General features: G+C 40.8%; 1 protein-coding gene across 6 annotated transcripts in view; it reads right to left on the reverse strand.

Moving 5' to 3' along the window:
- The window catches only part of LOC310716659 (uncharacterized protein), a 73733-nt gene that overhangs the window by 22375 nt on the left and 33694 nt on the right, over positions 1–17664 (reverse strand). For all 6 annotated transcript variants that reach the window (XM_083523964.1, XM_083523965.1, XM_083523967.1 and 3 more), the window contains exon 33: positions 47–180. In XM_083523964.1, the coding sequence (XP_083380090.1) occupies positions 47–180 (134 nt within the window). The remainder of the gene's footprint in view (positions 1–46; positions 181–17664) is intronic.

The following is a 17664-nucleotide window of genomic DNA, read 5'->3' on the forward strand; positions in this document are numbered from 1 at the left end:
GTTGATCAACAATGTGTTTAGTAATGTATGATAGTGTAACACTTGCCAGATACTGGAGCCGATGTCTGTGGCTTAAAAGATGCTCTATTATAGAGCTCTCCTCATATTTTTCTCCACATGTTACACACACGTAGAATGGTTTTTGACCAACAGTCCAACATTCAATCACAGATTTTAAACCTAAACAAAAACAAACAACAACAACAAAAATCAATTTCATCCTGGCCCCTACCAGATACCCTACCTATACACCATTTACAGATACACATGTATGTAGCTCTATATTGCTTTTTTGTAGCACCAGGGTTCTGGAGAAACGTTGTCTCATTTCACTGTGTACTGTGTCAGCTTTATATAGTTGAAATGACAAAAGCTTCTTGACTTGATGATAAAAATAAAAATAAAAAAAAAAGCAAAACCTGTATAATGTATCTACATTCTTTATGAGCATGAGCAATTAAACTATCAACAAATACATGTTCAGTGGTGATAAATAATGAAAATATTATACAATTTTAATTACTATTAACAGATTTGCAATGCGCACCAGGCTACCTTTATATCAGGGTCCAGAATTTACTACTGTCCTTGTAACAAAAATTTGTCAGCAATAAATCCCATATCTAGCTGAATGTCTTCCCAAACAATTAGTGGCTGTTTGATCAGCAAAGGTGGGACTTCAACCAGGAGATATGGTTATGATGGTCAGGTGTCAACATACTATAAAGTATACTACAAGTAGCTAATTGGGTTTATTTGAAACTATGAACTAATATTTACATACACCTAACACTGCAAGTCCAGTCTCACATTTGGAGACAAGTGATTTGCCTACATTAAATTTGAAGTTTTTAAAGGTAAAGGGCCATGGGAACTAAAAGATTTCAGGTGGCCCAAAAGATGTCCTGTTAAATCTGGATCTCAGGGGGCATAAGATCTGCTAAGCAGATGCACTAGTGTTTCCCTCTACTAGGGATACTGACAAAAAGCAGTTTGACGAAACTTCTCTACCCTTACTTCAAAGAGTAGTGGCAGAAATTGCTGGTGTTTTGGAGTCCATCTCTATCCCTTAACTATCAACTGCTCAGTTGTATAAATCAGCGTTCCCAAACCTTTTTTGCACCACGGACCGGTTTAACGTCAGACAATCTTTTCACGAACCGGCCTTTATGGTGTGGCAGATAAATACAACAAAATAAAATGATACGACCGGTATAAAAACTGGTATTTTCTAAATATAATAATAAACGTGACTCCACTGTGTTGTTTTTTTGTTCATTTTGCTAGCTAGGGGGGTTTAAATTTAGCGGTAATCTATTATGTGTTACCGGCCGGAGCAGTCCCTTTAAAAAGGTAGCTCTCAGTTATTGATTTGGTCAATGCATTATTCTCAATTTCAGTTCACCCTGACAAGAAATATTAGGTCTCTTTGTTTAAAAGGTAAACACTAAATGAATTGTGATGCCCTCAATAATTCTCCAAATTTCTTTACTACTTTTAATATTAAAAATGCCTGCTTACACTATATTGGTATGTTGCTTACACAGTATGCCTGCCTTCCAGTCTGCATTAACTGTTCTAAAACAAAATGTTCCAGTTTCCCTTATTTAGTATGAAATGTAGACCCTAGATCCTAGATTTATTTGGCTAACATATTCTGGTCATTCTTTTTACCAAATAAAGAATAGTTTCAGCTCATGATTTGCCTGGCCTGGACTACATTAGACTCCAGCAATCTACACGGAGTGAGTACAGACACTGCTGCGTCTCTGTGCTCACTGATACGTAGCTGAGCGACAGAGTTCTGGACGACGGGTTTTGTACCAATAGGAATGCAGCTTTGTGGAGTAAGACTTGTGGCGGCAGTCTGTGTGTGTGTATATACACATCAACGGTGTAAGAACTCTGAAGTGAGGAAAACTCTATGCAGAGTTAACCCACAGGAGTCTGCTGGACCAGATAAAATTCCTTGCAGAGTGCTCAGGGAAAGTGAACAGCTAGTGGATGTCTTCACCGAAATTAAAATCTCCCTGAGCAGTGCAGTTGTTCCTACTTGCCTCAAGATGATGACCATCGTCCATGTGCTGAAGAAGTCTACAGTCTCCTGCCTCAATGATTATCGTCCCGGCGCACTCTCACCCATAGTGATTAAATGCTTCGAGAGGCTAGTCATGAGGCACATCAAGACCCAGCTTTGACCCTTACTGGACACCATGCAGTTCGCGTATCGTCCAAACCGTTCCACGGACGATGCCATCTCCACGACCCTCCATCTGTCCCTCACCCACCTGTACAATAAGGACCTATATGTACAAATGCTGTTCATAGACTTCAGCTCATCATTCAACACTATCATCCCTCAGCACCTGATTGAGACTAGGAGACCTTAGTCATTCCGGATTGGGAACATCATCTCCAGCAACACCACACTGAGCACTGGAGCCCCTCAGGGCTGTGTGCTCAGCCCACTGCTGTTCACTCTGCTGACTCACAACTGTAGCAACACACAGCTCGAACACAGTCAAGTTCGCCGATGACACGACTGTGGTTGGTCTCATCAGCAAGAACGACAAGTCAGCTTACAGAGAGGAGGTGCAACAGTTAACAGCCTGGTGTGGAGCCAACAACCTGTCTCTAAACGTTGACAAAACTAAAGAGATAGTTGTTGACTTCAGGAGAGCACAAAGTGGCCATTCTCCAATGATAATTGATGGATCCTCAGTGGAGATTGTCAAGAGCACCAAATTGGTGCTCATTTGGCAGAGAACTTTACTTAGTCACGTAACACCAGCCCCATCACCATGAAAGCCCAGCAGCATCTCTACTTCCTATGAAGACCGAGAAAAGCCCATCTCCCTCCCACATCCTCACAATGTTCTACAGAGGGACTATCGAGAGCATCCTGAGCAGCTGTATAACTGCCTGGTTTGGGAATTGCCGCCTCAAATTGCAAGACCGTACAGAGGATAGTGAGGACAGCTGAGATGATCATCGGAGTCTCTCTCCCCTCTCCATCACGGACATTTGCATCCACAAAGCCATCAGCATTGTGGACAACCCCACACACCCCTCACACACACACCATCGGGAAAGAGGTTCCAAAGCATCCTGGCCCTCACAACCAGACTATGCAACGGTACCCTCCCCGCCCAAGTCATCAGGTTCCTCAACAACACAGAACTGAACCTCTCTCTCTCTATCTCTCACACTCACACTCACACTCACACTCAACTGTATGTACTGAACTGCTACAAACTGAACTCAAATACGCACTCACTCATTTCACGCATCCATGTCTTCAGCAGCACCCATATTATATTATTTATTAGTACACAACTGCCATGAAACACAATGTGTTTTTCTGTTATGTAGCTTTATGTTGTTTATGTAGCACCTGGAGGAACGTTGTCTCATTACCTCCTTTTTTAATCCAAAGAACATACACGGCCTACTGTGTGCTGTGTTTTTCTTTCCCAATATCACCTAGGATGCCACATGGAGATCAAAGATTTAATTTAAGTCCTGGTATGTTTGAACCCAATTCCAAAAACATTGACACTGTGTAAAATTTAAATAATCACAGAATGAGATGAATTGCAAATCTCATAAATCCATATATTTACAATAATAAAAACAATAAATAAATGTAAAGAAAAGAAATACATTTTACAGTGTTTAGAGTTTTGTAATTGTAAAATCTTTTTGTAAAATCTTTTCACGCATGAACGTAAGTCTGTTTCGATACTTACTTGCTTGTGGGTATTGTCCCAAACACCAGCCTTAGGGCACCTGTGTGTGTCTGTGTCTTGGTTACACAATAATTTGAAAACTATGTTACCCTTACAATGGTAAAAATATTACCGTAATTTCCGGACTATAAAGCGCACCCATATATAATCCGCACCCACTGAATTTTACAAATATTTTCATTTTTAACATAAATAAGCTGCACCTGTCTATAAGCCGTGTCTACACTAATGTACTTTACACAGGCTTTAACGAAAGACACGTTACACACGGTGTAACGGGTGAAATATGTTGCGCTTCCTTTAGGAGCATAGCGGTAATTTGGGAATAGCCTGGCACTGCATTCTTCCGGTATTACTGCGTGTGTGCAAGACGAGGATTATGTCCTTATTATTTTCTGATGCTCATTTCTAAGTTTCTTTGACTAACCCGTAACGCTGTTGCCAAGAAAAATAAAAAAGCAGGAGTTTTGGAAACCTGTCTGTGCTTATATGATTTCTGTTGCAACTGGAGTTAGCGAGCACTCCCTTAACCCAGACTCAACGCGTTACAACGGCTTGTATCTAAACAGTAGCCGTTCACTGTCTTCCTTATTCCTTTCACAACAATTTCTCTCGGGAGTTTATCTTTTGGCATCGTCATGCGTTTAAAAATCACCCGATGAAAGTTTTTTTCTCCCGAAGCCGTGCAGCTCAGAACACAGGTGAGGTGCGTTTTTTCGTTTCCGTTCGGAAATTTAATTGGTCTAATGTTATGGGGTTAAGTTTTTGGCTTGAAGTTTGTGAAACCGGGAAAAACCAAGGAAAAATTCATAAATTAGCCACTTCATTGTTTAAGCCGCGGGGTTCAAAACGTGGGAAAAAAGTAGCGGCTTATAGTCTGAAAAATACGGTAATTTGTTGCAACAGTTAAACTTACTATGAGATGAAGATATTTAGATTTAGGGTTAGGGTTATTTTACAGTAATTTTACTAAATTTTACAGTCTGTCTCATTTGTAAAGCGATATCATCTGAAGTATCCAGAAGAACCCACTATAGTTTTTATATGCCAAAACAGCAATTGTGTAATACAAAGAAATTGTGACAAGCCCAAAACTCTTATTTGGCTTTGTAGTTTATTTTTTGAGACACCCCCACCCCTGGTGTACATCCACACAGCTGTATTCTTTGAGTGTTAAGTATTGTAAGTGAGTCTGTTCTGTGTTAAGAAGATGGGCCAGGACACCTATTACCTATTACTGGAAGAAAATCACAAAGATTGGATGTATAGGAATAGTGCTGGTTATTGGACTAATCCTTACAGTTTGTCAGAATGGAGTGAACGCATGTCACAAATAAATTAATTCCATAGAGAAGTCTGTAGGTCAGTTTTGTGGTTAAGTTTGAAATTTAGACACCACTTTAGGGTTTTAATTTGTTGCTGCAATAATGAAATCTGAATCCACTATTCTCTTCACTACAACAGGAAGTGGCCCATACCAGCCTCAACACAAAACCCTAGGGGGAGGAAGTGCAACTACTATGGGAAGCCTGGTCATTGAATTAAAGAGTGTACAATGAAAATAGAAGAAGAGAGAAGGAGGCATCCACTTAACAAGTAGAAAATACAAATCTGCATGCTGTTGCACAGAGGCCAACACAACAACAATATTTTATTTAATGGAATCCCACTAGGGGGGATTTTTCTATGATTTATCATTTACTAATCACCCCTTGGCCTAACATTACTCTGCGTGTAGATAATAAACTGGTAAAACCTGTTCCTCAGTTGCTGGGTGTGAATATTCTGGTCCCATTTTAGGAAAAAGTACTCGCTCCATAGGAACAGATGAGGTTCCAATTTTATGTCCTGTAACTCTTAATATGCTCAATTAAGGTGAAGTTAATCTTAACCTATGGGATTCCGACAAAGACAAGACAGGTTTAAACCAGATAAAACTGTCATGCACTCATGAAAACACACTATCCAGTTTTCTTCAAACAATTTCCACTGTCAAAAGAGAAAAATGCTGGCATTGTTCCAGTTATTGCCATGTTATTTTTTTGAGATACATTCACCTTATAACACACTAATTAATCCAGTCCTGAAGGCAGACAAAACATGTTGGAGATTAAAAGATTAATAACATTGTGATTTTATTAGATCCCCTTCATTAGAGACGTACCAGCGCCAATTGCATCCCACGTCATGTTGAGTTTTGACACTGGACCTCCTTGAGTGTTTAAAGGCTCTGGCATGGAGAAGCTGTTGTTGAATCTATGATGATCGCAAATGTTAAGCTATTTTATGAGTTACTCAGTAGCTCCTAGTTTTATAACCACAAATGACTGTAAAAGACTGTAGAAAGAACATTACTCAATCTTACATTCCAGTGCTCATGTTAGTTCTCACTCTCCAGTGTTCTGTATTGTTTTAAGATTTATAAATCACACTCTTGATGTCACCCAGATGAGGATGGGTTCCTGTTTTGAGTCTGGTTCCTCTCAAGGTTTCTTCCTCATAACATCTAAGGGAGTTTATTCCTTGCAACAGTCGCAATGGCTTGCTCATCAGGAATAAATACACACCATTCACCTTAACTCTTAAAATTCTGTAAAGCTGCTTTAAGACAATGCCTGTTGTTAAAAGCGCTATAGAAATAAACTTGACCTGAACCTCTAAACCAGCAACTCACCGATTTTTTTTTTTTTTTTTATATGCTTGATCTTTGTTCTGCCACCACTCACCACTGGTGTCCCACAAGGATCGGTACTTGGTCCCCTCCTTTTCTCCCTTTATACCCACTCCATTGGTAAAGTCACATGGATTTTCTTACCACTGCTATGCAGATGACACTCAATTAATCTTTTTTTTGCCTCAATCAGATACCACAGCTTCCGCTCGGATCTCAGCATGCTTGACAGATGCTTGACATTCATGAATGAGTGCTCATCAAACAACCCCAGCAAAACAGAACTGCTGGTCATCCCAGGTGATTAATCTCCAGGTCAAGCTCTCCAAATAACTCATGACTCTCTGCTCAGAGGGGTAACTTGGGGTAACTATGGACAATGAACTTTTCTTTTTCCCACATGTCGCTAATGTGGCTCGTTCCTGTCGATTTCTTCTCTACAACATCCGAAGGATTCGACCATTTCTGTCCACACAGGCTGCCCAGGTGCTTGTTCAGTCTCTTGTCATTTCAAGACTCGACAACTGCAACTCTTTGCTGGCAGGTATTCCCTTGAATGCTATTCGTCCACTGCAAATGATCCAAAACGCAGCTGCACGACTTGTGTTCAATCTGCCCAAGTTCTCCCACACCACCCCACTGCTGCGCTCCCTTCACTTGCTTCCAGTAGCTGTACGTATCAGATTCAAAAACACTGATGCTTGCTTACAAGGCCAAAAATGGACCAGCGCCATCTTATCTAAAAGACCTCACCACATCTTGCACTGCACCACACTGTCTGAGATCCTCCAGCACTGTTCGACTGGTACCACCTTCTCTCAGAATGATCGGTAAGTGTACTTCAAGGCTCTTCTCTGTTCTGGCACCGAGGTGGTGGAATGAACTTCTCCTAGTTGTCTGTACAGCGGAGTCCCTGGCTATCTTCAAGTGACGATTGAAGGCCTACCTCTTCCTAAAACACTTAAATTAGCACTTTCCAAGTTTGCGTTGTAGAATTCAACAGTTATATTTATATTAAGTTTGTAATCTTGCGTACCAGTGTAGATTTATTCTTCGCTAGAGACTTAAAGCACTTATGTAAGTCTCTCTGGATAAGGGCATCTGCTGAATGCTGCAATTGTAAATAAACAACATGCATCTGACATGCAAAACTTCTGTAGTTGTCTAACATCCTGGTTCAGGCTGGATTTAAAGCTTCTTGCCAGAAACTACAGTGGATGCAGCAAAAGGTCTCATATCTACGCTATGATTGTGTACAGCTTTTGACTAGGTTCTTGAGACCTCAGACTGTGAAATAGATGCAGAGTGTCCTTGGACTGATTAATTACGAGCACAGATACTGACTGCACACTCCAAGACAAAGTATTGAACTATGCTATTGATTGCAAAGCATAATTCAATCACACCTCCATCACACTTAGTTGTGTGGACTCATTAAATTACAGTTTTTCTGTCCTCAAGTAAGCTATAAAATCTGCTCCAGCTTTAAATCTTGTAAGGAAGTTTTGCTATCTGGCTTGTGTGTGGTATAATTCTTTCCGTCATCTGCTAGCTGCTGTTCGATAGGTTGCGCGATGTCGCATGACAGCTGCTGCTCAGTGTTCTGGCCTTTTAAGCACTCGGTCAAAAGCAGTGCACTGCAATGTCACAGAGGTAACTTATGTATGGTAAAATGTTTAATCTCCCTCTAGAGGTGAAGCGTCAAAATGCAATCGAAGGGAAACGCTTTCGTACACTGCCACCCCAAATATCCAAGGCATATTTGTCTCTGAATCAAGGTTAAAAGTCCTTCGGTTTGATCTTGGAGTCATCCTCATCAGCTATCTCTAGTAGATTAATGAGACACGTAACAGGCTGTGTGTATAATCGACCCTTAATGTTGACCTCTGCAGATCTTACTTGTCCATCTACTCCAGGAAATGTCCTTATCACTCTCCCAATCAACCAAATGGCACATAGTAGCTGGGGTTTAACCATCATTACAACAGACTCAACTGCAAGGGTTTTAGTCTCTGCATGCCATTTATGTTGCAGCTGGAGTCTCACAAAGATCTTTTCGATAAGGCCCAAGAAAATGGGGATTGTCTCTATGTAATTTGTGCTTAAATCTGTCTGAGTTGCTAAAGTCATACAAGCTATAAACTTATTACAGGTAGTCTTTTACTTACGACCCCATCGTAAGTCAAAAATATCATAAGTCGAAGATGGTGCTATGACTGACAGTGACAGCCTGATTTCAATTTAAATTTTCTGCTCAAAACTGATAGCTTTCCTCCTTTTCTCCACTACCAGCAGGAGACACAATTGGCACTTGGAAAACATATAATAAATAATAATTTACTCCGTCAACCGCTAGCAAGAGTGGGGCATCTCAAAGGCCGAGAGATACGCTCATCCTAGCTGCATGTCCAAATTATTGTACATCGTACGCTGCTGCCTGTTGCAAAATTTTTACAATTTTGTTCGATAATGATATAGCCATCGCAAGATAAAAAAAATCTTACTTCGAACCATCATAACTAGGGGACCATATGTATATACTGTATATTGTATTGCTAATATAGCTAAAACAATCAAGCTACTGTTGGATTTGTCGTTGACCTGTGACAAAACTAACATATATACTGCTTTCTTTTCAAAAGGCACCTTTTAACCCCTACAGATAAACCTCACACATATGCCACGTACAGGGAATTTTAGATGTTTGTTTGTCATAGTTGATTCAGATTCCAGTGGCCAGAAGCATTTGCATGCATGACAGGGAATGCCAAAACTGTTGTAAAACATTAATGAAAGAGATCATTCCTGGCAACAGCTAACTGATAGTTGATGTGTTCTATAAGCAAAAAAAGTATTCTTACATTCAGATATATACCACACATCCGTGAAAATGTGTGGTATATATCTGAATGTAAGAATACTTTTTTACCTTTTTTTCTACCTCTTCATAGATATTGTTATTCCATTTGAAATGCATGCTTGCTCACTAAATCTTTTTTTTACAGTGTTCTGTAGAATCAATTGGATGTTAGTGTTAAGTCATTAAGCCTTATTACAAGTCATTTTGAAACAAGAGAACATGTGCACACAGTACAATTTATTTTAATAAGATACATTTTTCATTGTAAAGAATCTCATTGGGTGGAAGTGGTCAGTCTAAACTGGAGGTGAAGCCCAGTAATTGGATGTATGAACATGGAATTGTTTTATTTGATGCTGATTATGTACTAGTACCTCCTTACAAAGAAATGAACAGTCTAGAATTTTTATGCCAGGTTTATTTTAAACTTACTCTTAGTGCCGGTCCCAAGCTAAGAGTAATAAATGGGGAGGGTTGCGTTAGGAAGGGCATCCGGCGTAAAACGTGCCAAATCAAATATGCGGATCACAAATAAGAATTTCATAACGGATCACTTGAGGCCCGGGTTACCAACGACCGCCACAGGTATCGTTGGCCAACAGGGTACAGGTGGAAATTGGTCTACTGTTGGCCGAAGGAGGAGAAGGAGAGGAGGAAGACGTCTAAAGAGATGGCAGGGAAAGGAGAAGCGTAGGAAAGTGGAGGTTCGGGTTGGTACTTTAAATGTTGGTACTATGACTGGTAAAGGGAGAGAGGTAGCTGATATGATGGAGAGGAGAAAGTTAGATATGTTGTGTGTTCAGGAGACCAAGTGGAAAGGGAGTAAGACCAGGAACATTGGAGGTGGGTTTAAACTGTTCTATCATGGTGTGGATGGAAAGAGAAATAGTGTAGGGGTGATTCTGAAGGAAGAGTACAGTAAGAGTGTAGTGGAGGTGAAGAGAGTTTCTGATAGGGTGATGAACGTGAAGCTGGAAGTTGAAGGGATGATAAATGTCATCAGTGCTTATGCTCCACAAGTGGGCTGCGAGATGGAAGAGAAGGAAAGATTCTGGAGTGAATTAGATGAAGTGGTAGATGGTGTACCTAGGAATGAAAGATTGGTGATTGGGGCAGACTTTAATGGGCATGTAGGTGAAGGGAACAGAGGTGATGAGGAGGTATGGTTTTAAGAAAAGGAATGTGGAAGGGCAGATGGTGGTAGATTTCGCTAAAAGGATGGAAATGGCAGTGGTGAACATGTATTTTAAGGAGAAGGAAGATCATAGGGTGACGTATAAGAGTGGAGGAAGGTGCACACAGGTGGACTATGTTCTATGTAGAAGATGCAACCTGAAGGAGATTGGAGACTGTAAGGTGTTGGCAGGGGACAGTGTAGCTAGACAGCATCAGATGGTGGTCTGTAGGATGGTTTTGGAGGCAAAGAAGAGGAGGAGGACAGTGAGGACTGAAAGAAGAATAAGATGGTGGAAACTGAAGGAGGAAGACTGTAGTGTGAGATTCAGGGAAGAGGTCAGACAGGGGCTCGGTGATGGTGAAGAGGTGCTGGATGATTGGGCAACTACTGCAGAAGTGATGAGGGAGGCAGCTAGAAAAGTACTTGGTGTGACGTCTGGAAATAGATAGGTAGACAAAGAGACGTGGTGGTGGAATGAGGAAGTGCAAAGTGGAAAGAGGTTGGCAAAGTGGAAAGAGGATCGACAGAGTGATGAGAAAAGTAGGCAGGAGTACAAGGAGATGCGGTAGCAGGTAAAGAGAGATGTGGCAAAAGCCAAGGAAAAGGCATATGAGGAGCTGTATGAGAGGTTGGACACTAAGGAAGGAGAAAAGGATTTGTACCGATTGGCCAGGCAGAGGGACCGAGCTAGGAAGGATGTGCTGCAAGTTAGAGCAATAAAGGATGGAGATGGAAATGTTTTGACTAGTAAGGAGAGTGTGTTGAGAAGGTGGAGGGAGTATTTTAAGCAGCTGATCAATAAGGAAGATCAGAGAGAGAGAGAGAAGGTTGGATGATGTGGAGTTGGTGAAGCAGGAAGTGTATAGGATTAGTAAGGAGGAAGTGAGAGCAGCGATTAAGAGGATGAAGAGTGGAAAGTCGGTTAGACCAGATGACATACCGGTAGAAGCATGGAGATGTTTAGGAGAGATGGCAGTGGAGTTTTTAACCAGATTGTTTAACAAGATTCTGGAAGGTGAGAAGATGCCTGAGGAATGGAGAAGGAGTGTGCTGATACCGATCTTTAAGCATAAGGGAGATGTGCAGACCTGCAGTAACTACAGGGGAATTAAGTTGATCAGTCACACCATGAAGTTATGGGAAAGAATAGTGGAAGCCAGGCTGAGAGAAGAGGTGACCATCTGTGAGCAACAGTATGGTTTCATGCCGAGGAAGAGCACCACAGATGCATTATTTGCTTTAAGAATGTTGATGGAGAAATATAAAGAAGGACAGAAGGAATTGCATTGTGTATTTGTGGATTTAGAGAAATCGTACGACAGAGTGCCAAGAGAGGAGTTGTGGTATTGTATGAGAAAGTCAGGTGTGTCAGAGAAGTATGTGAGGGTGGTGCAGGACATGTATGAGGACAGTGTGACAGCAGTGAAGTGTGCAGTAGGAATGACAGACTGGTTAAAGGTGAAGGTTGGACTGCATCAAGGATAGGCTCTGAGCCCTTTCCTGTTTGCAGTGGTGATGGACAGGTTGACGGACAAGGTCAGACAGGAGTCACCCTGGACTATGTTGTTTGCGGATAATATTGTGATTTGTGGTGAGAATAGTGAGCAGGTTAATAAGAGCCTGGAGAGGTGGAGGTATGCGCTGGAGAGAATGGGCTGGAGGTAGCAGAGCTGAAGTTGTTAAGGTTTTCGTTGGGAGTTACGAGTATGGACAAAATTAGAAATTAGTTTATTAGAAGGACAGCCCATGTAGGACGTTTTGGTGACAAGGTGAAGGAGGTGAGATTGAGATGGTTTGTACATGTGCAGAGGAGCGACATGAGTTATATTGGTAGAAGAATGCTGAAGATGGAGCCACCAGGAAGAAGGAAAAGAGGAAGGCTAAGAAGGCGGTATATGGATGTGGTGAGGGAAGACATGCAGGTAGTTGGTGTGAAAGAGGCAGATGTAGAGGACAGGGTGGTATGGAGGCGGATGATCCGCTGTGGCGACGCCTAATGGGAGCAGCCGAAAGAAGAAGAAGAGGCAAGTTTATGATCATGTACAGGCTGTTTCATATGACAAACAAGAAGGAAAAACTATGATAAAGTTTGCTTATAAGAAATCTTTTAATCTGCTCTTGTTCTTTTTATGAAAAATAAGTTTTCTACTTTGTATATTAATGCAACTCCTTGTAGCACTCTGTGGCACTTTACTGTAAACTTGGGTACAACTTTGAGTAAATTAACTAATGAAAAAATTAATAAATTGATAAATGTGCACATTCAAGTATTCAAGTATGACTTCTTGAAATAAATAATTACCACAGAGGACAGCCAATTGGGAGAACAGCAAAGCCTGCACCACTGTGCTTAGAATGGAAATGCAACAGTAATTGTTGTAGTTTCTCAGTTCATTATCTTATATTTTAATACTGCCATTTTGCATTTCCTGGGACAAAAACAATCTTCATTAGAAGAGGCAGAGGATATAGTGTATATGATTGAGCAGCATAGACGAGCATTTCTGAGATGGCATTCAGGACAACACTGGAGATGTGTTCTTGACTTAGGAAAGCACTCAGTTTGGATATCCATCTTTTGCTGTGGTCAGTAGTCATGTCATAAAACATCAGACTTGCTGGCCAGTGGCAATCAGTTTGATATATTTATCTCAGTGTTTTTGCAACTATAGACACTGTTATCTGCATGCAAGTACACATGTTTAGTCAGTAGTCCTATGTGCAATAATGAGAGGTCTGCCAAGCTGTGTTCCTTGCAGCTCTAAGAGCTTCTTTTTTGACTAAGCTGGTAAGTTCCATTTGTCCTTCCTCAATAGTTCTCACAGGAGGCCTTAACACCACTCCGTATGATATTACATTACATTCTTTGTTTGGGCTGTAATTGTGGAGTGGCAAATGGCATGGGAATACGAGACCATCACTCCCCAATGTCATCATTTGAAGCAGGACCTACTAGGGCCTTTGCAATATAGCCAATTGAGACCAATAAATAAACTTTTTGAGAGCAAAAGACACCCCTTCCCAGTGTCTAGTGTTCCTATTAAAGGGAAAAAGTTAACTGTTCAATCATGCAGCAAGCCACCGATCAGGGTAGAGCAGGCGATCCGTTTTAAACTTTTGATTGCTGCTTGGTGGCATCTACTTTGCATGAACATACAGTTGAGGAATAAATGAATACATAAATGATGGAAGAAGCTCCTGACTCTGACTTGCCACAACACCTGTGGCCTTATTTGCAAATTTTTTTAAAAGTAGTTGAAAAGAAGTATTTGGGCTCATTATAATTTTAATAGATATCAGTGTTTGACCTATTAATATCATTCTCTATTAATAGAGTGGTGTGCTAACAGTAACAGTCTTTTCAAAATGAAAATCTAAAGTCCGCTTTCAGATCAATCACAGCACTTCAACTGATAGTTGATAGTCAGTGAAATATTGGACATGACTCTTTAAACCACTTCAATATTTGTTTTAAATCATTTAGTTTATTCAAGTCTAATCTTTTGAGAAATTATTTACAAGGTCTAAATGTTAAATGCCCTTAAATGATTTTGTTGTCCTTTTGCAACTTTTCAGATCTTTAATAATCTGAGGTACAATATTAATGGTGACAGAGAACCTATTCCTTGTATTGTTTAGTAGTAACACCGAAACAATATAATACATTTACATGTAGTAATGTTTTACAAATGACATTATCCCAAAGCAGCTTTAGAGGCACACACAAACACATTTTATATACAGTATATAAAATATATATACAGTATATTAAAAAAAAAATTATATATATATATATATATATATATATATATATATATATATATATATATATATATTACACATATACATACATACATACATACATACATACATACATACACATGCACATACAGTGGGTACGGAAAGTATTCAGACCCCCTTAAATGTTTCACTCTTTGTTATATTGCAGCCATTTGCTAAAATCATTTAGGTTTATTCTTCTTCCTCATGAATGTACACATAGCACCCCATACTGACAGAAAAACACAGAATTGTTGACATTGTTGCAGATTTATTAAAAAAAGAAAAACTGAAATATCACATGGTCCTAAGTATTCAGACCCTTTGCTCAGTATTTAGTAGAAGCCCCCTTTTGATCTAATACAGCCAGGAGTCTTTTTGGGAAAGATGCAACAAGTCTTTCACACCTGGATTTGGGGATCCTCTGCCATTCCTCCTTGCAGATCCTCTCCAGTTCTGTCAGGTTGGATGGTAAACGTTGGTGGACAGCCATTTTTAGGTCTCTCCAGAGATGCTCAATTGGGTTTAAGTCAGGGCTCTGGCTGGGCCATTCAAGAACAGTCACGAAGTTGTTGTGAAGCCACTCCTTTGTTATTTTAGCTGTGTGCTTAGGGTCAATGTCTTGTTGGAAGGTAAACCTTCGGCCCAGTCTGAGGTCCAGAGCACTCTGGAGAAGGTTTTTGTCCAGGATATCCCTGTACTTGGCCGCATTCATCTTTCCCTCGATTGCAACCAGTCGTCCTGTCCCTGCAGCTGAAAAACACCCCCACAGCATGATGCTGCCACCACCATGCTTCACTGTTGGGACTGTATTGGACAGGTGATGAGCAGTGCCTGGTTTTCTCCACACATACCGATTAGAATTAAGGCCAAAAAGTTCTATTTTGGTCTCATCAGACCAGAGAATCTTATTTCTCACCATCTTGGAGTCCTTCAGGTGTTTTTTAGCAAACTCCATGCGGGCTTTCATGTGTCTTACACTGAGGAGAGGCTTCCGTCGGGCCACTCTGCCATAAAGCCCCAACTGGTGGAGGGCTGCAGTGATGGTTGACTTTCTACAACTTTCTCCCATCTCCTGACTGCATCTCTGGAGCTCAGCCACAGTGATCTTTGGGTTCTTCTTTACCTCTCTCACCAAGGCTCTTCTCCCCCGATAGCTCAGTTTGGCCGGACGGCCAGCTCTAGGAAGGGTTCTGGTCGTCCCAAACGTCTTCCATTTGAGGATTATGGAGGCCACTGTGCTCTTAGGAACCTTAAGTGCAGCAGAAATCTTTTTGTAACCTTGGCCAGATCTGTGCCTTGCCACAATTCTGTCTCTGAGCTCTTCAGGCAGTTCCTTTGACCTCATAATTCTCATTTGCTCTGACATGCATTGTGAGCTGGAAAGTCTTATATCGACAGGTGTGTGGCTTTCCTAATCAAGTCCAATCAGCATAATCAAACACAGCTGGACTTAAATGAAGGTGTAGAACCATCTCAAGGATGATCAGAAGAAATGGAAAGCACCTGAGTTAAATATATGAGTGTCACAGCAAAGGGTCTGAATACTTAGGACCATGTGATATTTCAGTTTTTCTTTTTTTAATAAATCTGCAACAATGTCAACAATTCTGTGTTTTTCTGTCAATATGGGGAGCTGTGTGTACATTCATGAGGAAGAAGAATGAACCTAAATGATTTTAGCAAATGGCTGCAATATAACAAAGAGTGAAAAATTTAAGGGGGTCTGAATACTTTCCGTACCCACTGTACATACAGTGAGGAAAATAAGTATTTGAACACCCTGCTATTTTGCAAGTTCTCCCACTTAGAAATCATGGTGGGGTCTGAAATTGTCATCGTAGGTGCATGTCCACTGTGAGAGACAAAATCTAAAAAAAAAAAAAATCCAGAAATGACAATGTATGATCTTTTTAACTATTTATTTGTATGATACAGCTGCAAATAAGTATTTGAACACCTAAGAAAGTCAACGTTAATATTTGCTACAGTAGCCTTTGTTTGCAATTACAGAGGTCAAACGTTTCCTGTAGTTTTTTACCAGATTTTCACACACTGCAGGAGGGATTTTGGCCCACTCCTCCACATGGATCTTCTCTAGATCAGTCAGGTTTCTGGCCTGTCGCTGAGAAACACGGAGTTTGAGCTCCCTCCAAAGATTCTCTATTGGGTTTAGGTCTGGAGACTGGCTAGGCCACGCCAGAACCTTGATATGCTTCTTACAGAGCCCCTCCTTGGTTATTCTGGCTGTGTGCTTCGGGTCATTGTCATGTTGGAAGACCCAGCCTCGACCCATCTTCAATGCTCTAACTGAGGGAAGGAGGTTGTTACCCAAAATCTCGCAAAACATGGCCCCGGTCATCCTCTCCTTAATACAGTGCAGTCGCCCTGTCCCATGTGCAGAAAAACACCCCCAAAGCATGATGCTACCACCCCCATGCTTCACAGTAGGGATGGTGTTCTTGGGATGGTACTCATCATTCTTCTTCCTCCAAACACGTTTAGTGGAATTATGACCCAAAAGTTCTATTTTGGTCTCATCTGACCACATGCCTTTCTCCCATGACTCCTCTGGATCATCCAAATGGTCATTGGCAAACTTAAGACGTGCCTGGACACGTGCTGGTTTAAGCAGGGGAACCTTCCGTGCCATGCATGATTTCAAACCATGACGTCTTAGTGTATTACCAACAGTAACCTTGGAAACGGTGGTCCCAGCTCTTTTCAGGTCATTGACCAGCTCCTCCCGTGTAGTTCTGGGCTGATTTCTCACCTTCCTTAGGATCATTGAGACCCCACGAGGTGAGATCTTGCATGGAGCCCCAGTCCGAGAGAGATTGACAGTCGTGTTTAGCTTCTTCCATTTTCTAATGATTGCTCCAACAGTGGACCTTTTTTTACCAAGCTGCTTGGCAATTTCCCTGTAGCCCTTTCCAGCCTTGTGGAGGTGTACAATTTTGTCTCTAGTGTTTTTGGACAGCTCTTTAGTCTTGGCCATGTTAGTAGTTGGATTCTTACTGATTGTATGGGGTGGACAGGTGTCTTTATGCAGCTAACGACCTCAAACAGGTGCATCTAATTTAGGATAATAAATGTAGTGGAGGTGGACATTTTAAAGGCAGACTAACAGGTCTTTGAGGGTCAGAATTCTAGCTGATAGACAGGTGTTCAAATACTTATTTGCAGCTGTATCATACAAATAAATAGTTTAAAAATCATATATTGTGATTTCTGGATTTCTTTTTTTAGATTATGTCTCTCACAGTGGACATGCACCTCCATGATTTCTAACTGGGAGAACTTGCAAAATAGCAGGGTGTTTAAATACTTCTTTTCCTCACTGTATGTGTGTATATATATATATATATATATATATATATATATATATATATATATACACACACACACACACACACACACACATACA

The sequence above is a fragment of the Silurus aristotelis genome (assembly GCF_946808225.1).
Source record: "Silurus aristotelis genome assembly, chromosome: 21".
Classification (NCBI taxonomy): Eukaryota; Metazoa; Chordata; class Actinopteri; order Siluriformes; family Siluridae; genus Silurus; species Silurus aristotelis.